General features: G+C 36.2%; 1 protein-coding gene and 2 long non-coding RNA genes across 3 annotated transcripts; all 3 read right to left on the bottom strand.

Moving 5' to 3' along the window:
* Positions 1-858: 858 nt before the first annotated feature.
* LOC138925905 (uncharacterized) lies at positions 859-5,097 on the bottom strand. The gene is made up of 3 exons (XR_011442136.1): positions 4,970-5,097; positions 2,132-4,900; positions 859-936 (listed from the first exon to the last, which is right to left on the bottom strand). It is a non-coding gene; the product is annotated as an uncharacterized lncRNA (long non-coding RNA).
* A 3,617-nt stretch (positions 5,098-8,714) lies between these two features.
* Tif-IA (RNA polymerase I-specific transcription initiation factor RRN3 homolog Tif-IA) lies at positions 8,715-19,621 on the bottom strand. The gene is made up of 6 exons (XM_017245132.3): positions 19,058-19,621; positions 18,512-18,993; positions 9,669-10,154; positions 9,429-9,604; positions 9,123-9,372; positions 8,715-9,065 (listed from the first exon to the last, which is right to left on the bottom strand). Exons 1-6 carry the CDS (start codon positions 19,262-19,264, stop codon positions 8,846-8,848), a joined length of 1,821 nt encoding a protein of 606 aa, XP_017100621.1. The 5' UTR covers positions 19,265-19,621; the 3' UTR covers positions 8,715-8,845.
* Positions 11,286-17,227, bottom strand: LOC138925960 (uncharacterized). The gene is made up of 2 exons (XR_011442230.1): positions 13,789-17,227; positions 11,286-13,705 (listed from the first exon to the last, which is right to left on the bottom strand). It is a non-coding gene; the product is annotated as an uncharacterized lncRNA (long non-coding RNA).
* Positions 19,622-21,996: the final 2,375 nt, after the last annotated feature.

Raw genomic sequence — 21,996 nt, 5'->3', positions numbered from 1 at the left:
CTTCCTTTTTTCACTCCGTTTTTTTTTATATGGAGTTCGGCCGCTGTAAAGCCTAGTACTTTGACGACGAAAATCCGCTGTCACACGTGTGATAGCGAAATCGCTCTTTGTTCGGCTACCGAGCTAATGTGACCAAAAAAATTAAGGAAAAGAGTAATACTGAACAGCTGTTCTCTTTCTCTCTCTCTCTCTCTCTCTCTCTAATATTTCTCTTTCAATTTTCGCTCCATGTTTTGGGTGTCAAAATAAATCAAATAAATTATTTTTACACCCCGAGATCAGCTGTTTTTTTATTTTGACCCGGCAACGCCATTCAATTTGACAGCCATAATTTTCGTCGTCAGAGTACCGGCAAAATCTAGGAGGCAAAAATTTCTTCTTCTTCATTTTTTCACACCGTTTTTTTTTTTATATGGACAAATCGCGACGCAGAATTTCGGCGCCTTTTGGAAACATTAAGTGCTTATCCTCTGCCAACTAAGACGAGGATTGTTGTCGACGATCGAAGAGAAGATCGAGTAGAATTCAGCCCATTCCGAGTATCCACCGCTGAAGGTAGGGAGAGGCAGAGGAGGCAACGCTTGAAAACTTTGACTTAACCCTGGGTCAGCCTGCATGGTGGACATTCCGTTGGCAAGGGTGGAGTGGGCTGCAATTCGATAAGAGCGAAATTTTTCAGGCGTATTCCGCATGAAGGAATTACCTTACACGATCTTAATGCTGCAACCCAAACTTCATGCCCTTAAGAGGTTTATCCGGAGAAAGCATCGGCAGATCTGGTCGGGCAATATCAACCGGTAGGGTGCTTGACAGCGCGTCGTATTCCTTCAGCAAAGCTTTTGGGCTAGGTGAAAGAAGGCATATCTTTCTTTGTTGCAACAACGTTGTAAGTAGCGCACCTCTGGTCAAACCATCTCCATTGATTATATTGAAAATCTATATACACAAAACAAAACATTTGGGGAGCAAAATAAAACACAATTAAAGTTTGGTGAGGCATTGTGTGCTAAACTTGTGGCCACTACTGTATATGAAATTCTCGTGTCACAGTTTTAGTTACTATTCTCTTCAGAAATGGCTATACCGATTCTCATGATTTTATGTGAGTGTATTGAGTAGGTCTGAAAATCCACCAACATCTGTTTTTCATCCTCTAAATCCTGTTCGACTTGTGAGTGAGTTACTACTAAAGTGAGTTACTACCTCATCACACTGACAAGCTATATATACAGTCGTGTTCGATGTTTGAACAATAGGTGATAACTTCTGTCGCTTCAAACTGGCCTGCTCCGAGGAAGAGATAGAACCCTTGGCCTCTTTGGTCCATTCCCATTTTAATTTTGCCCGTAACAAATAATAAAAGCGATTATTTTTAGAAGAAATAATAATACCCAATTTTTTAACTTTTTATATCCTTGCAGAGGGTATTATAATTTTGTCCAAAAGTGTGCAACGCAGTGAAGGAGTCATCTCCGACCCTATAAAGTATATATATTCTTGATCAGGATCAATTCCTGAGTTGATATGAGCATGTCCGTCCGTCCGTCGGTCCGTCTGTCTGTCTGTCTGTTTCTACGCGAACTAGTCTCTCAGTTTTGAAGCTATCGACTTGAAACTTTGCACACACCCTTCTATCCTTTGCACGCAGTATATAAGTCGGAACGGCCGACTATATCCTATAGCTGCCATATAACTGAACGATCGGAAATGACCCAACTTTCGTGTTTTTGAAGATAGAAATCTGGATCTTAGTACAGATTATATTTTTGGTCAGTTAATCCGACCTAACAAATTTCATAGCCATCGGCAGACTATATCTTACAGCTACCTTGGTAGAAATACCAACTTTGGTATTTTTGAAGTTTGGGACTTTTTTAAATTTTTTAATATAATAATTTAGGTTATATTATCATATTCTCATCAGGATCGGCCAACAATATCCGATGTTTGCGATATATATCCGGTTTTAATTGCAAGGGTATATCAACTTCGGCTCCGCCGGAAGTTAGCTTTCCCTTCTTGTTTAAATGTGTTATAGAAAACAAAAATGGGCCAAACAACGATTGCCGGGCTTGGCTAGTATTTATATATATAAAATCCTCTTCATCCTCTTTAATCCTGTTCGACATACCAAAAATCACATATGAAGTGAGTTACTACCTCATCACACTGTGTTAAGAGGAGCCCTAAATAAATAGGTCTTACTCCAATGAGCTCCTTATGGAAACTGATTTTATTCGTCAAAGTTCTCTTATAAGTACGATACATGAGAATCTTAAATGTATGTAAAACTACTTGTCAACGCACTGCACGCTGACCTGCTATGCGACCCTTTCTCCAGTGCGATAAGCGCACCACTTATGTATTTGTTTGTGTTAGGCTGCAGGGGATCGGTTTTGAACCATGTGTTTGACTCATATTTCATGGGTCCGATCCCTTGAAACTCTAACTTAAGAATTTCTATACAAAATAGTGTTCAATGCTTGAACACACTGACAAACTCACGCTACCATAGCATTTTTACTCAATTTTAACTGGAGGAAAAATACATTATCATTAAGTTAATACATTAATTATATTTATGAGTGTTTTGTACAGTGAGCAATGCCAAGAAAACGCAAAGGGAGCGATTTGAGCCTTGATACAAGTAGATTTCGAAACACGCAAAATAGAAGATCCGAAAGAATCGAAGAACAAATCCAGCAACAAAATACTGATTTACGTGTTAGAATAGCGCAATTGAATTAAGAGCCAGAAGATACACGAGCTGAACGCAATGAAGTCAGATTAGAACAACGACAATCACATCGTTTGCAATGACAATTAACAAATCCCAAGGTCACGCGATGTCTATTTGTGGCTAAGATTTAAGAACACCATATTTTTCACACGGACAATTATACGCGGCATGCTTTTTAGTGGGTAAACCATCCATTTTGTTTGTGATAGCTAAAGATGGACTAACGAAAAATATTGTTCACGCTATAGCACTAAGGGATTAACTTGCTGAATTACGATGAAATAATAACTCGAAAATAATGTTTGCCTTTTGTTATTTTTATATTCCCTCATGGTTCACAGCGCTTCAGATACGAGGGCTGCAATATAAGGTAAAGTAAGGTCTCCAATATTTTTTTAAAATTTTTTTCAAAGTGACATTTATTTACAACAGAGGTCGGCACGGCCCTATCTCGGGGACATAGGAAATTTCTCTGCCCGAGCTCTGCCACACACACACAGTATACATGTGTGAAACGTCATGCTCACAGCCTACTTTCTGCTATTCGTTACTAACACTAATGCGGTAAAATCATATCAATGTATTGGGGTGCCGACCTCTGATTTACAAAAAGCGATACACCGTTGGAAAGGCCAAGGTCTTGGCTACTTTTCTACATAATCGCCATTTTTCCAGCACCTTGTGCATCCGCACGATGAACTTGTCTATGCCGGCAGAATACCACTCTCCCTCCGCCTCGCGCAGCCAGGTGTTGACCTCTTTCTTAACCTCCGCGTCTTTCTTAACATTGTTTGGACGTCTCCTTTGTTTCGGGTGTACAGTGATGAGCCCACGTTTCATTCCCCGTAACAAACCCCTCCAAAAAATCATCGCCTTCCTCTTAAAAACGGGCCACAACTTTGGTCGCACATTCCACGCGTCGCTTCATGTGGTCTTCGGTCAGCTGTTTCGGCACCCATCGGGCAGAAACTTTGTGATACTGCAAGTTGTTCACAAGGATATGACGGATTGTTTCGCTGCTACACACTCCTCCAAGCTTCTCTTCCAAGTTCCTAATTGTCGCACGGCGGTTTTTGAGCATTTCTGCCTTCACTGCTTGAACAATCGCATCCGACACCGACGGTCGGCCACTTCTCTCCTCGTCGTGAACATTAGTGCGCCCGGAATTGAACTCGCGGCTCCAGGGAAAATGTCGAATTATATATTTTTTGAAACGATGCAATTGTAGGCTCTAATTGACATATCTTAGGTGAATTTTATCTTTTTATGAAAAAAAATTAATAAATAATTTTATGAAAAATGGTTTTATTTAATTATGTATTTTATATGATAAGTTGCAGCGGCGAAGTTGCAGCGTTGGAGACCTTACTTTATTGTCAGTCTTAGTGCATAAGTCTAGAACTGAGTAAATTTTGCACTGCCAGCTGTCTATAGCTGCCCAGCCCGTCTACGCCCGGGTACTGTTTCGTTTTAGGGTCCGTAATAGTATTTATAGGATATAGTATAAAATATTATTATCTATGATCTATATCCGCCGATATAAAACAATGTCTCGGTTTTCTAAATATTCTCCTACGACGACAATAGCCACTTCATCAGTTGTTGGCACAATAAAACGTCCAGCATGTTGTCCTGAAGGCGCCTTATCGGCTCTGATGACAATTTTATGATTATGAGATGGCATGCGGTCAAATGCAAAAATGCAATTATTTCATTGGGTTGATGGAAAAATTTTTGAAGTTGTTCCACAATGGATCTTTTCACTGAGTTGTGTGCACAACGCTGATCGTTTAGAATCTGGCCCATTTCCGGAAAACAATTAAAGGAGTAGCTTTGGTGGTGGTACCAATGGCGTCAACTTGACTTGGCCCCTGGCGCAAAACAATCCAGGGTCTTCTTTTTTGAATTTCAATGCATTGCAATGTGGACACACAATATTCATTAGTCCAATAGCAACAATTTGCTCTGAACTGTAATCAATTTCCACGTTATAACTGAATGCAGCTCTGTGGGGATTAAACACAACATTTCTATGTTGATTTCGATTCCGTTAAAGGTAATTTCGCGCTTCGCGTTGCTCATTAGTTAGATTTGCTCCTATATGTATTTGACTGACGAGTTCTGCGGCTTAAGTTTTTACGTCTGGTGTTGTATTGGTTTCTGTGTAGTCACCAAAAGTTATGATATGAAAAAGTCACAAAAAAACGATATGAAGTGAAGTGAACATACCGTGTCTAACAAACACTTATTAGCAAACAAAAAACTTTTTAGTCTTTAAACAAACGAACTGTATTTGTTTTCACTAAATATCAAGCAATTTCTAAACGCAACCATAATATTTGACAACCAGCCCCAGGCCAGTTTGATTTGTTTTTGTATAGGAAATAGAAAATAGCTGTTTTTACGGTTTTCGCGGCAACTTAAGAACGCTTTTCTTAATATAAGTAAGTACCTTAAGTACATTGTAGAGAATATTAGAAAACTACAAAAAAAACGGTTTTCGCGGCACCTTTATGTGATGTCGTGACAGCGGAAAACGGGTTTCATTTTTATACCCTTGCAGAATGGAGACATATAGTAGTGAAGGAAACATATCTGACCCTATAAAGTATATATATTCTTTATCAGGATCACCTCCTGAGTTTCTTTCTACCAGAGCTCGCCAATAACAGTTGACCGTTTTTTGTGTTTCGGTCTGTTCACTAACACAACCGAGAAAGACAAAACTCGTGTGCTCTCATTTTAATAACGTTTAGTAACAGCTTTAACATATTTATCAGGGACTGCAAATAAGACTTATGAGTTCAAAAAAATTGAACGACAAAAAAGCCTTTGTGGGGAGTGGGAAAAGGATACCATTTTTTAACGGTGAATCCAGAAACACAATAAACTTTTATTTCAATTTCTATTGCTAAAATTAAAATATAACTCTTATTTTCAATTTTTATAATAATAATTAAGAATAAGAATTATTTTTCAATTTTAATAAAAAAAATAAAAATAAAAATTATGATTTCATTTTTATTAAAACAAGAAAGCAAAGCTAACTTCGGGCGGAACCGAAGTTGATATACCCTTGCAGTTAAAACCGAATATATATCGCAAACATCGGATATAGTTGGCCGATCCTTATGAATACATCATAATAAAACCAATTAACTAAAATAATAAATCTAAAAAAAGTCCCAAGCTTCTATCTTCAAAAATAAGAAAGTTGATATTTCTACCAAGTACCATTTCCGATCGTTCAGTTATATGGCAGCTATAGGATGTAGTCGGCCGATCCTAATGAAATTTCGTAGGTCGGATCAACTGACCAAAAATATAATCTGTACCAAGTTCCAGCTTTCTATCTTCAAAAACACGAAAGTTGGGTCATTTCCGATCGTTCAGTTATATGGCAGCTATAAGATATAGTCGGCCGATCCTTATGAAATTTGGCATGTTATAATGTGTTGCCAAAAATAGCTCTTATGTCAAATTTGAACTGTCTAACTCTAAAAACACCTGACGGACAGACGGTCAGACGGAGAGACGGACATGCTCATATCAACTCAGGAGGTGATCCTGATCAAGAATATATGTATATACTTTATAGGGTCGGAGATGTCTCCTTCACTGCGTTGCACACTTTTGGACAAAATTATAATACCCTCTGCAAGGGTATAAAAATTGAATCGTAACACTTATTTTCAATTTTTTTAATAAAAATTGAATCATAATTTTTATACCCTTGCAGAGGGTATTATAATTTTGGTCAAAAGTGTGCAACGCAGTGAAGGAGACATCTCCGACCCTATAAAGTATATATATTCTTGATCAGGATCACCTCCTGAGTAGATATGAGCATGTCCGTCTGTCCGTCTGTCCGTCTGTCCGTCTGTCCGTCTGTCCGTCTGTCTGTCCGTCTGTCTGTTTCTACGCAAACTAGTCTCTCAGTTTTAAAGCTATCGTCTTGAAACTTTGCACACACCCTTCTTTCCTTTGCACGCAGTATATAAGTCGGAACGGCCCGGATCGGCCGACTATATCCTATAGCTGCCATATAACTGATTGATCGGAAATGGTATAACTTTGGTGTTTTTAAAGTTAGAGAGTTCAAATTTTAGGTGAGAGCTATTTTTGGCAAAATAATACGACATGCTAAATTTCGTAAGGATCGGCCGACTATATCCTATAGCTGCCATACAACTGAACGATCGGAAATGACCCAACTTTCGTGTTTTTGAAGATAGAAAGCTGGAACTTGGTACAGATTATATTTTTGGTCAGTTAATTCGACCTACAAAATTTCATTAGGATCGGCCGACTATATCCTATAGCTTCCATATAACTGAACGATCGGAAATGACCCAACTTTCGTGTTTTTGAAGATAGAAAGCTGGCACTTGGTACACATTCTATTTTTGGTCAGTCAATCCGATCTACCAAATTTCATAACGATCGGTTGACTATATCTTATAGCTGACATATAACTGAACGATCGGAAATGGTATTTGGTAGAAATATCAACTTTCGAATTTTTGAAGATAGAAGCTTGGGACTTTTATTTAGATTCTTTATTGTAATTAATTGGTTTTATTATGATGTAATCATAAGGATCGGCCAACTATATCCGATGTTTGCGATATATATCCGGTTATAGCTGCAAGGGTATATAAACTTCGGCTCCGCCCGAAGTTAGCTTTGCTTTCTTGTTATTTTTATTTTTTTTTATTAAAATTGAAAAATAATTCTTATTCTTAATTATTATTATAAAAATTGAAAATAAGAGTTATATTTCAATTTTTGTCATAAAAATCAACAAATAATTTTTATTTTAAAAATTATAACAATTACGGTCCCTGATATTTATCAAATCTTAACATTATATTTATTATTTTTTCACTAGCTACTCAATGCCTTCCTCATCATTATCGAGAGCTTTAGCTTAGCAGTGACTAGTCGGGCTGCTCTCTCTGTATATCAGCCCTCATAAGCTGATCTGCTTCATCTGCATGCAGAAAATAAACAATTCTTATAACGATTGCACAATTTGCCTTTTTTATTTACGGCATTGAAAAATCTCAATGACCACAAACATTCAGTATTTAGCGCACTCAGATGGGTCGACTGCAGTTTTATATCATTATCATTTACATGTGGCTTACAACATGTAAATTACAAGTCATTCGCATATGCATACACTCATACAAACGCAAAAGACTTTTAATTTCTTCGCTCGTTGCAAAATGGTCAGCGAATGACCAGAGAAAAAGGACATGCAAAATTTGTTTTTGGTTAAGCACAGACCGTTCGTTCAGGAGACACAGGTGAACGGTTCTTGTGTGACCTTTTGCGCACTTGGTGTGCCAGTTTTTTGGTGACTACACCATATACTTATACTTTAAGAGGTCGGAGATGATTCCTCCGTTACTCTTCGAGTACCGGGTATAATACAAGAATGCTGTACGAGTTTTGTACTAAAGCCCAGAGTTTAACAGGGGGTAGGCAAAAGAGATACGTGACATTGTACCAAGATCGTTATTGATAGGTTATATTTAGGTTCAAGACCCCCCGACACATATTTGATACATTGATTCAAAAGCTTTTAGGTAATTTTTTCTTTAAATATAACATGCTTCAAATTGCATACAAGAACTCAAGAACGTACAGGGAAAATGTCGAATTATATATTTTTTGAAACGATGCAATTGTAGGCTCTAATTGACATATCTTAGGTGAATTTTATCTTTTTATGAAAAAAAAATTAATAAATAATTTTATGAAAAATGGTTTTATTTAATTATGTATTTTATATGATAACGTTTTTTATTTTTAGTTAATCTAACTGTTTTTGCTCAGGGAAAAATTAAACCAATTACATGCACCGAAAAAAGTTTATTCTTGTTATACCCTTCCATGGTTAATGATTTGCATTATTTCTAAGCCTGCGTTTTTTTTTTAAATCTTTAAAATAAAAAGTTGAGCATTGTATATTGTACATTGTATATTTTAAATCAGCAAAACTTTTTAAACGGTTTATTTGCGAAAACAGTTTATTTCTATATAACGTCTAAGTAGTAGTAGTTACTTAGTAAATAAATGAAATAATTAATAAAATCATTATTTACTAAAGCCTGGAGAAGATCCAAAATGAAAGTGTTTTTCAAACTCCTGACTTTTAGATAGTTCTAAAAGTTTCTGCCGTTTATCCGCTTTAATAAAGTCGTCATCATCTACCATTTCAGAGTCACCTCTTTTTCGTCGAAGAGGCTCTGGCGACACATTATCATCTGCATTTCCTTGATAGATAAGGTAGTTATTTTCAATAAACTTATTCGACCTTAAACGAAAAAAACTTTTTCATATAAATATTAAAGTTTGTTTAAAGAATACTTACATTTTTAGCAAATATGGATCGAAAGGAAAGAACGTTTCTAGTGTTTCTTCTGGCATTGACTTTTCATGGCCGTAAACAGTGGCTAGTTTGCGGCGCGCATTGCGTTCGAGAACAGTATGACAGTAGGCCAACTGATATGTTCGAGTTACACCGGCAAATGCCGTAGCTACTGCAGCTAAGCAGTATCGTAAAGGATTAAAATGGCACATTGCGAGCCGAGAAAGTTGAAGAGTCTGTAGAAACAGTAAATCTAAATAATATATATTTTTTTATTCCTGGATAAACGGAAAACACCATTATATTCACCGTTGGTAGTAGCCGTCAAATCTTTCACACGAAAAGCTATTAAATAAAAAATAGCTTGGCAAACTGAAAAGAAGACTAAGTTTGATTTTAGTGAGCAATTTTGACTGTATTCATCGGAATCGTCTAAGTAAGAATGCGCCCATTTGGACAATTTCATCAAGTATAACTGTAATGTACTGAAAAAAACGTAGGTTAACAATATTTGAGTGTACGTTTCTAATAGAAACTTTCTATACTTACCAAAGTGGTACGAATTTTGCTCTTGCTAAGAAGCTTGCCAAATATCCAACGGCACCATGTCGTATAATCGCGGATACATTAGGGTTTTGTACTTTTTGCCATAGCGAACTAAGAAAAGCTTCATAATAAGTTTGTCGCAAGCTAGTTATAAAAAACATAACAAATTGAACATGGTGGGTGTTATGGCTCGGTAATAAAACGTCATCAAAAGTGAAAAGGAGTATTTTGAAAATTCGATTTGCTGTGCATCGTTCTTGGTCAGTGAAAATGGATTTTATGCTGCATTTTTTATCAAAGTATTTATAGAGCATATGCAGGCATACATCAAGACATTGTCCAATAGGATGATCCACCGTTTCTTCTGAGTTATTCGTGTCGGGTGAGACAGTTATATCATCCATGTGAAATATAGCTTCCTCCATTTGCTTGCAACTATTTTCAAGGTTAATTTCATCTCTAGGAGCGTTTACATCTAGAACTAAAAGTCTAAAAAAATTTTAAGTCATAAAAAACTTTTTTTAAGATTAAGATTTTAAGATTTTTAAGCTTTAGGTGTGAAAAATGTAGACATATTTGGCAGTCATAAAATAATTGGAAAGATTTTCGAATAACCGAAAATATAGCAGGGTGTCTAGAGAATAAACTGGTTAATAAAATGATTAGAGAATAAATCTGCAAGGCTAAAAAAAAAGTACTAAAAAACCACCAGTAAGGAGAGCAGAAGTCAAGTGTTTTATTATTATTTTCTTTTACATTATTTGACAAAACGTGCTCCGCATTTTTTTCATGATTTTCATGTTTTATCTTAATTTTACAAAACGACAGTTCTTGTTCAAGTTTAATGACTAGTAAACGATTTTTTCACCCCTTTGTTGACCTCTGAGAGGTTGTACGCATTTACGATTTTGAAAAAAATCAACAATTTGTTTTTTATTTTATTCTAATACATGTGAAGATAATCTACAAGGTCTTACATGTCCATTAAATTTTAACTCAATCTGATAATTATTTTTGGAGCTATACGTTAACTTGTATGGACAAGTGAAAGTACCTCAAAGGGAGCCAGATAACTTTACACGTGTTTCTCAAAAATGGATCGGTCCATTTTTTTTTGACAATTTCATCAAAAAATTTCAGCTAAAACAAATTTGTATACCCTTGCAGAGACTATAATAATTTTGGGTCAAAAGTGTGCAACGCAGTGAATGAGACATCTCCGACCCTATGAAGTATATATACTCTTGAACCGGATCACCTCCTGAGTTGATATGAGCATGTCCGTCTGTCTGTCTGTTTCTACGCAAACTAGTCTCTCATTTTTAAAGTTATATACATTTTGCACACACTTTTCTATCCTTTGCACGCAGTATACAAGTCAGAGCAGATCCGGCGACTATATCCTATAGCTGGCATATAACTGGTTGATCGGATATGGCAATAGCTTGGTGTTATTCGAGCTAGAAAGATGGGATTTTCTATGGATTCTATTTTTGCCAAAATAATACGACTTATCAAGTTTCATAAGGATCGGCCGACTATATCCTATAGCTGCCATATGACTGAACAAACAGAATTAGAAGATAGAAATTAGTACAGATTATATTTTTGGTCAGTTGATCCGACCTGCCAAATTTCATAACGATCGGCCGACTATATCTTATAGCTGCCATATAACTGAACGATCGGAACTTTGGTATTTTTGAAGATACAAGTTTGGGGCTTTTTTAGGATATTCCAAACCGACAAAAACGAGATCACTGAAATGATGTTTCTTACAACGGCTACAGATTAAAAGTCTGCATCTACTTTCTTATTGTCTCAGCCATAGAATACAATCGAATGGAATGAATGAGTGCAAGAGACACAACGAATTAAGTGAGTCATGGGCATTCTCTTGCTTTCAAACCGAGTGCGTTGGGGTTTCGAATGTTTTTTATTGTTTATTTTCTTCAGTGGAGCAAAACGCTTCTTTTCATACTTTTCGAACGCTTCTTTAAAATTTTGTTGGAAAAATATTAATAAATATTAAAAAATTTTTTGTACATTCGCCAAAGCGTTTGATAGGATAGGCATTCACAGAACCGTCGACGAGCTCCACACTTGAGAAAATAGAACCAACTATCCTGAACTACACAATAAATTTTCTCACCAACAGAAAAATCACAGTTCTAGCAAGCAAATCGTACTCTAACTTGAAACCACTACACAACGGAATACCGCAGGATCTCCATTATACTTTTTGCGATAGCCTTTAACCAACTAAATAAAATACTAGCTAGGCATAAAAAATCGAATATACTGGGTACGCAGACGACTTCACATTAAATTGCAAGCAAGAAAAATATACTTAGAATCACAGTAACCAAAATATACAAATGGATCAAAACCCGGTTCTAACTATTAAGCCTACCTCCATTAAAAGAGCGCCGTACTTGGGCTGGGGTTATGCTACTTCATGTGCTTATTCTTGGACAGGTACTTCTTGAAAAATAATGTTTTTTGTTCCTAATAGAGTAACTAGATCCTTCCGACCCCCTTTGGTTACCAATTTCTAGGTCTAATTGTGCTGAACATTTATTGTGCCCTGAACTATCCCTGAATGTAATTAAATCCAAAATTATGGAATCTCTTTAAGCTTAATTTATCCTTACTTTTAGTTATAATAATTTAGAATAATGTATCATTGTTAATGATAATGATCGTTTCTTCGAAATAAAATAAATAAAAAATACTTGTAGAAAACCTCATTCTCGAACTAGCCAAAAGACTCGACGTAATCAAATGTCTATCTGGATGTCTGGATTATACAATTTTATACGATCTAATGTCTAAAGTTAACTACGGGTTACACATATATGTCAACCTAAAACCACACTAAGCAAGCTTAAGGGGTTACGCCACCCTGACCGCGTGGAAACGGGACGGTTTTTCGGGAATTTCTTGTGACTAAACTAGTTGAGATAGGATTTTTCCACTTTTATTTCTATTCAATACAAGTAATGAGCTTTATAAATTCTAAAAAAACTTGTTTTTAATGCTAAATGGCGGAGATATGAACATCGGCGATCATCGGTTTTTCCGGAGTGCTCCTTGATGGTGGGCATGATTCACGTATCAATTTTCATCCGAAACAAGTAAACAACATTTTTTTTTTAAAAGTGATAAATTTGGAACAGAGTGACGTAGCCGTTTAAGAAAAAAAAAAAAAAATTACGCAAGCATTTTAAAAATTGACTTAATTTTTTGAGTCAGGCAAAAAATTTCGTACTAAAAATTGCATAAAAAAATTTCTATCCATTGAATCGAAAAAATCCTACGTTACTCTATGGAAAATCGATGTAAGAAGATGTGTTTCAATTTTCAAGTCAATCGGTTGAACAGTTTTGCGTTATCATGCCCACCGTCTTGAAAAAAGTGGTTTCGAGAAAAACGTAAAAGAAGAAAAAGAAGTGTCTTAGGTGCCCTCCTGCCGCGCCGACTTCAAATGAACATAACTTCCATAATTATCAAGATATTGTCTTCGGGGACGTCTTAAAATAGGCGTAAGAATATAGTCTTTTAAATTTATTTAAAAAAAAATGAAATTTTTTGAAAATTTCAGGGTGGCGTAACCCCTTAAAACATTTTACAACTCAGCTTTTAACGCCTTCCGAACAACCCCAATCAACAATCTTATCCACGAATTCAACATACTACCAATAGACCATAGAAATAACAATTCCAAAACTATAATCAACTCCAAACACTTTCCAATAGAAAAAATATACTACAAAATTAAAAACTCAAAAAATACACCAAAACTACCGTCGTCACTACACAACACATTAAAATAATTTACAAATCTTAATATTCACATATTACCGGCAGTATGCAAAAAAGAAACGACCCCACACTGGATAAGTCGCAACGCAAACATAAACACTTCTCTACACACAATACCCAAAGATGGGTGGCCTACCAACTAAAATTCAATGAATTAAAAATAAAAAACACATTACCAAATATACAAATCCTCTAGACAGATGGGTCCAAATTAGCTGACGGCGTTTGATTCAGCGTAAAACAGAAAAATATATCATCAAACACCATATAATACCACAATACTCCTCCATATACATACAAGGCCGAAATATCACCAATCTTAAAAGCATGCAATTACGCCAGAAAACACCGAGGGAAATTTGCAATATTCACTTATTCCCTCTCAGCTTTACAAGAGATCGGCCATGTCAAAAAACGCGCATAATTTTCCTCGAATCCTGCAAAACAACCAAAAGAAAATCGGGAAACCCAAACTATTAATAACTCAATACTCAACAATTCCGCAACCCACACCCACTACGAACAAATTAACCACGACAGCGAATCCACAATAAACAACTCTCACGAGATTAAGACTAAGACACACCAACTTATCCCACAGCCACTTAATCAATAAAACCCCACCACCGATCTGCCAAAACTGGAACACAATTTTAACCCTACAACATATATTCGTTGACTGCCCTGCCCTGCAGCAAGACAGATCGAAACTTCGAATACAAACATTAGCTGTAATTACCTCATATAAAAATATTCAAAAAACAATACAATTCCTAAAAAATACCAAAATTTACCACACTCTATAATCATACAAATAATTACCGACATTAAACACATAGTTTTTCTGTCTCACAGAATTCTCCAAAATTCTGTGAATTCTCAATTTCACCATCTCAACTCGATGAATTCTCATTTACCAAGAAGCAATGTCAACGTGGAAACTTATCAGCATCTTCAGGGATTACACTTGGCCGATCCCATTTTTACCAGGTCAAGCCGCATCGACTCTATATTTGGAGTAGATCTAGGGTAGATCTAAAGGACCTCCAAATCAACCGATTGCTTAACTCGCTGTATTAGGTTGGATCGTGTTTGGCCATAGCAATGAAACAAGGGCAAATGTGGTAACCATTCGATGTTACTAATCTTTAGTTTTTTTCGATCTCGATCAAATCAGCTCTGACAGGACGTACACAGCAGAAGAATAATGGTGTAAAGATCATTTTCAGCATACCTGCACCAGGCAACCTAATGGAAAATACCTGGTCCAGCTTCCGTCAAAAGCTGAATTTGACAAGGAACAAGTCATCGGAAGTCTCACCAAATCGCGCTTAATAGATTCCACCACTTAGAACGTCGGCTATACAGAAACGACACCCTTAAACAACAACATCACGTCACCATCAAGGAATATTTTGACCCTAAGAAACTCTACGAAGTCACCAAAGCAAAGCTCGACATCACATGATTACTTCAAGATGTCAACATTATTTCGACGGGCTCTCGTCGAGGACAACTCGACGACCAAAGTTCGGGTAGTGTACCATGCATCATGTACCACTTCGAACGGAAAATCCCTTAACGACATATTGTGCATCGGCCCACCGCTGCAAAATGATTTAGGAGGAATCATCATAAAATGGAGGCTACATGTATCGCAACGCATCTTATAAAGAAATGATCAAAACGAAATTACCGAATATAGCCTAAATAATGTCCCTTTGGTACTGTATCAGCACCGTATACAGCCATACGCATGCTCCGTCAACTTGCTCACGACGTAAAACATCGGTTCTTATTAAAAACTCCAGTATTATTAAATAAAGTATATGTCGACGACGTCCAAACTGGTCAGAACACTATTCATAAAGCATTGGAAATACGAAATCAAATTATCGCTACCCTAAAATCGGCAGGAATAGAACACATGAAATGGGCATCAAATCATACACAGATCTTATCCGGAATTCCGGACCAGCACATGGCTCAAAAAATAAATGTAGAAGTAAATTTCAAAGAGACTATTAAACCTCTGGGACTCTATTGAAGCCCATACGAGGACTTCTATAGCTTCAAGGTTCGATTTGATATTCCGGCCTCCTTTAATAAATGTTACTTTCTTTCAGTAGTCGTTCGCCTCTACGATCCCTTAGGCTTTATAGTTCCTGTCACTACTGCTGCCCAGAGTATTCTAAAAGACATCTGGCAGTGGCGACCCGAGACATCCGACAAGAACCAACCTGCTCTCGATTGCACGGGCCGTTACCTTCAATTCTTCAAGCGCGATGTAAAAAACTCTGATATCATTTACCAAACATTGAGAAGTTAAAAATACCTTGATGGCTTGGTCACCAGACCGGTGAGCCACAGTCACATAAACTACCCGAACAATATCAATCCGGGAGAGTGAGCACGCAGTTTTTATCAACCTGAGTCCGTTAATTTCTGGACTGGTGCTTCCATCGTACTATATTGGATTAAAGGAAATCCGACACATTGAAGACTTTCATCTCCAACCGAATTGGCAAGATTTTGAAACTAAGTACGACATCCAAATGGCAGCATGTACCTTCGGAAGAAAACCAAAGTCGAAGGTGCGCCACGTTTCGAAAATTCGTGTGTCTAAAATTGCGAACAAATTGCTGAATTGGTCGAGAGACCGCCATAAAAGCAGCATCAGCCAAGAGCTAGGAAAGATTCACCAAACCCTTACTATATGACTTTTTGAAAAAATAAGTATAGTGAATGTTATCGATTATAATATTATTACTATATTATCGGAAAGACAAGTGTTAGGTCATTGATAATTTTCAATGCCGTAAATAAAAAGACGCATTTTTATTTAATATGAACGTTATAAAAAATGTTAATTTCTGCATGCAGATGAAGAAAAAGTTCTCTAACAAATAAAAAACTACGCTTTCCTATCTATATTTTCTGTGGAGAAAACTTTTTCCAACCCAATTTTTGAGAAAATTTTTCTCTGTGGAAAAATTTTGATTTTTAAGTTTGGGCTGTCAAATGAGAGCAAATGAGAGAGCTTCTAAAAAAAATTTGAAAGTGCTCACACTCTCAGTGTGTCGATAGCGCTGCGACAGAATTTCCTACCCTATGCACGCGTGCTATGGAAAATGAGAGTTTGCCCCTCACTGAGTTATACGAACGTTATATTATATTTCTGTGGCGGGTTTCAAAGCTGGAACTAGAGTGCTTGACTGATGTGCAGAGTGAAACGAGTTCAAACCAGGCTCGAGACATCCACTTTTTAATACCCTTGTGTGCAACGCAGTGAAGGAGACATCTCCGACCCCATAAAGTATATATAATATTGATCAGGATCACCTCCTGAGTTGATATGTGCATGTCCGTCTGTCTGTTTCTACGCAAACTAGTCTCCAGTTTTAAAGCTATCGACTTGAAATTTTGCACACACTCTTCTTTCCTTTGCACGCAGTATATAAGTCGGAACGACCGGGATCGGCCGACTATATCCTATAGCTGCCATATAGCTGATTGATCGGAAATGACCCAACTTTTGTGTTTTTGAAGATAGAAATATGGAACTTAGTACAGATTATATTTTTGGTCAAATAATCCGACCTAACAAATTTCATAACGATCGGCTGACGATATCTTTTTAATTGCATTCTATTACAATTGTAAAAATAAGTAAAGCGTCGGATGAAAAAATGACGAACGGACTCCTTTCGAATTTCATTACCCGGACATAATTTTTAATTTTTTTACTTAATACTACAATTAAAGATAAATAAAAACAAGAAAGGAAAGCTAACTTCGGGCGGAGCGGAAGTTTATATACCCTTGCAGTTAAAACCGGATATATATCGCAAACATCGGATATAGTTGGCCGATCCTTATGATTACATCATAATAAAACTAATTAACTAAAATAAAAAATCTAAAAAAAGTCCCAAACTTCTATCTTCAAAAATACGAAAGTTGATATTTCTACCAAGTCCGATCGTTCAGTTATATGGCAGCTATAAGATATAGTCGGCCGATCCTTATGAAATTTGGCATGTCGTAATGTTTTGCCAAAAATAGTTTTCTTGTCAAATTTGAACTCTCTAACTCTAAAAACACCAAAGTTATACCATTTCCGATCAATCAGTTATATGGCAGCTATAGGATATAGTCGGCCGATCCGGGCCGTTCCGACTTATATACTGCGTGCAAAGGGTGTGTGCAAAGTTTCAAGACGATAGCTTCAAAACTGAGAGACTAGTTCGCGTAGAAACGGACAGACAGACGGACATGCTCATATCAACTCAGGAGGTGATCCTGATCAAGAATATATATACTTTATAGGGTCGGAGATGTCTCCTTCACTGCGTTGCACACTTTTGGACAAAATTATAATACCCTCGCAAGGGTATAACAATAACTGTAAAAAAAAAGAAAAAGTCCGAATCCTTAGGAGGATTTGAACATAGAAAAATTGTATACTGAGCAACGCTACCATAGGCTACCTAGACATTACGCCACCATCCTAACTAACTTACGCTACCATCCTAACTCCAAAAAAAAATGATCAAAAATACTATTTGTTCTGCTACTACATCGGCGCATTGGAAAAAGAATCCAGAATTTGGAAGCCAAAAAATTTTTACGACTTCGTGAGAGCAGTGACGCATACATAAAAAGCCACACATTCTTTTTTTACACATACATACATATAAAGAGTTCTAAAAATAGAATCTTATTCATGTGCGTTCCCCCCTCACCAACAAGCTCGACGAAAAAAAGTTGACCGTTTTGTGCCCTGATGTCCCATCTATGTATGTACATACTTTATAATTTTATGTTACACGGAAGACGTTTTCGAACTTGCATTTTTTCTTTGCCAATGAATCTTTTCACAGATTTAAAAATATAAGTTTAGCTTACGTTTACAGGCGGACAAGCTTATGTTGACATTCTAGGAGATATACATATATTTTTGTTATTTCGAATTATTTCCGAATTATTATTTCCTAATTCTATAACTCATTTATACTTACTTTTGCAGAACCAGCTGCAAAATTATTTCCTCAAATACAGGTTTGTAATCCAATAGCCAAAGTAAATTAAATAAAAATCCTGAAGTTACATGTGCAGGCTTTTTAAAATAAGGAAACTTTGAAGATATTGTATCAACAATAACGTCGAAAGCCATAGGCACTGCGGTTATAATACGATTAAGCACATCGTGAATTGGCTTAAGCTCACAGTAGATTTGATTTGATGGGCAACCATTCACCCAGTCAGCTCCGTCTTGATCGTTTGGTATCCAATGCGAGATAAATTTTGATATTCCCATAGGTAAGTATCTGTTATGTGCAACCAAAATTTCAATACTGAATTCGGTAAAAGCTTCTATAGTTTTGCAGCTACGTTTTCTCCAATTAAGTGACAGCAAGGCTTCCACAACGTTGACAAAATCGGGGGTTAAATTGTGAACAATTTTTTGAGCGTCTTTTAAAATTTCTTCTAGTTCTTCATCCTTTAAGTAAAATTTTTAAAGTTAATCTACATATAACAAGCAACACTTAAATAAATAAACATACATCTAATTCTGCTTCTTTTAAAAAGTAGGTAAACTCTTGAACCAAATGGAAATTTTGTTCTTCTGATGCCGCGCGAACCGATTCTGCAAGACCTTTTTCCTTTGGCGTGGCAAATCGTACTTTGTTTGCGGCAATAACTTTGGCCCTTTCCCGATCGGCTCCGGAGAAGGTCTTCAAAATTGATGTTTTTGTTGTGTAGACTGACATGTTTATTACAGCTCCTACAATTCCAACTTAACGAAATGCAGGAAGCCTTATATATCCGAGTAGTTGTTGACGTGCGAGTTTCTATTTATTTTATTTGATTTGTTATGTACTAAAACACGTTGTTTTAGAGGTGGAGAATCGTCGATAACAGCGATATTATCGACATATTAAAACATGAATATGTCGATTTTTAAAAATACATATTAAAACATGAATATGTCGATATTTAAAAAAATGTTTGATGTATTTTTTAGTATTTGTTGTGTCTTTAGATGACCATGATAAAATTGTATGATATGGTAATAAGATCGACAAAGCCTGTTTTTCAGCTATAGCCTAGTACTCAGACCGACAAAAACTGTTTTTGTCTGGATCACCCTGTTCTCAGATCGAAATTTACATGGGGATGCCATCCCGCACCAAAGAACGTTTTACAGGTGCCTAGCGAAAAGATTAAAACTTTTAATCGTTCATTCAGTTTGAAAGGGTCAGTGCAAGATATTTTTCGGTCTGTTTTTGTTTTTGCAAACGCTAAAAATTTTAGATCTAATTACTTTAGTAAAAATTCTTTTCGCCACTTCGGATCTGTTGGACAAACCATATACTGATGCCAATGTCATGGCACCCGTGGCGCCAATTTGAACAAAAATCCTTTTAAAAAAAGTATTTGTACACCTAAATAAATTGAGAATCAACAAAGGATTTCTATGATAATAGAATATCTACTTAAATCAGTTGCTTCCAACATTGTACATTTTTAAACTCTAATTCAAATCAATTTTAGGAGGGACCGTAGTGCGTAACTTGAAAATAAAACGTTTACACTGGAAAGAATAAACGTTTTCACTCTTCAAACATAATTTTCAATTTCAGTACTAGGATGTATCTGTACAACGGTTATTGGTTTTTGTTGGCATTCCATGTTAATTTCTTGTATTTTTTTTCGATCGAGAATACCAAAGTGTTTTCACCCCTTTGCCTCTTGCTTTCTCCGAAGTTAAAAAACAAAAACTTTTTTTCACGCATTTGCCTCTTGCTTGCTCCCAAAGCTGAAAACCACTTTTTGTCGAATCTGAGTACTAGTCTTTAAGACCAAGCGCAAAAAACATAAAAAAATTATTTAAGTCATGTTTCGTTTGGAGATAGCCCTTGAGATTCCTCAACTCGGTACATAGTTTATATCTGGGATAACTCTTAAACTCAAGATATAGTCGATCTACTAAATATGTGCATCTGCCTGTATATATATCCCATATATATTTGCCAGTATACCTATATCTATATATAGATTGTTTGTCTATATATATAACGAACGATCTGAAATGACCCATTTTTGGTATTCATTATGGATTCTAAAGGACTTTTAAAATTCACATAGGCTCACTATATCCGACTCAAAGGTACTTAAGGGTATCAACTTCGGATCCACCCGAAGAAACACTTTCTTTATTGTTTTTAAATAAAATTACTAAATCAAACAAAAAAAAAAACCAAGCCTTGCTTATAATAATTCTTCAACCGCTTAGCATTAAAACTGGTCTATCTTTAGGTCATTCAGTCTCATGTGGCTCAAGTTTTAATATTTTAATAACGTTCAATACTAATTTCGGTTGTTTTATTGTTGAGCGGATTAATTTTTTTAAAAAATCTCAATGACCAATCATTGGTGACTCCTTTGTGATTTAGTTAATAGAGTTAATCTATATATATAAAAGAACATCGTGTTTTATGTTACACCACTTATAAATCAAGAACGGAAGAACAGATTTGAGTGAAAATTGGTAGGGAGGTAGCTTAGAGCCAGGAGAAGGACATAGGATACTTTTTGTCCCGTTCGACAGCGTTCCTCCCTGGCCCATACTTTTTTATTTAGGCAGACAGCTAAGAAGAAAATGTCAAATGTCAAAATGTCAGTTACAAACGAAGTCAAATTCATAGTCAGGCTCTCAAATTTAACAACGAACCAAAAAGATTGTGTTGCGCTGAAATCAATATTAAAACTATTTCTATTAAATAAATAATTAACAAGTGGATTGAAGTGAAGTGAAGTTTAATTAATAATGCCGCGACCAAGACGGTCGAATCTGATACGCACATTATTCGCTATCATAATTTCGACATGTTTTCCATCAAACCCATGTAACCTGTGGCACAAATACAAGGATAGTATGTCAGAAGATATTTTACATCAAAGACGTGTTAGTTCCAGAAATCACGATATTGAGATGAATGAGGAGATACATAATCGTGCTTTACTCTTGATCGAAGATATGTGTTACCTCATGTGCGGTAATTTGTTAATCAGGTTAGGAATGCCAGCGCCAAATCGTGAAATGAATGACGCATTTAATCGAGAATTGGAACGGGAACGTGAATATGATCACCAGGAATTAGATTTAGTAGTTCAAAGGAATGTACCCCTGTTGAATTACCAACAAAAGGAAGTTTATGATACTTTAATGAAGGCAATCGCTGATGAAAATGGTGGTTTATATTTCCTAGATGCCCCTGGTGGAACTGGCAAGACATTCCTTATGTCATTAGTTTTAGCAACTGTTCGGGCGAGATCCAACATAGCGGTTGCAGTTGCTTCTTCTGGAATTGCAGCCACATTGTTAGAAGGATGCCGTACGGCTCATTCAGCATTCAAATTACCGTTAAATCTTCAAACTATTGAAGAACCAACGTGTAATATTGCAAAACACTCAGCAATGGCTAAAGTTTTAGCGACA

Source organism: Drosophila bipectinata, chromosome 2L (genome assembly GCF_030179905.1).
Source record: "Drosophila bipectinata strain 14024-0381.07 chromosome 2L, DbipHiC1v2, whole genome shotgun sequence".
In the NCBI taxonomy this organism is placed as follows: Eukaryota; Metazoa; Arthropoda; class Insecta; order Diptera; family Drosophilidae; genus Drosophila; species Drosophila bipectinata.
Note: the sequence above shows the minus strand (reverse complement) of the source record. Positions and strands in the feature narration are given on the sequence as shown.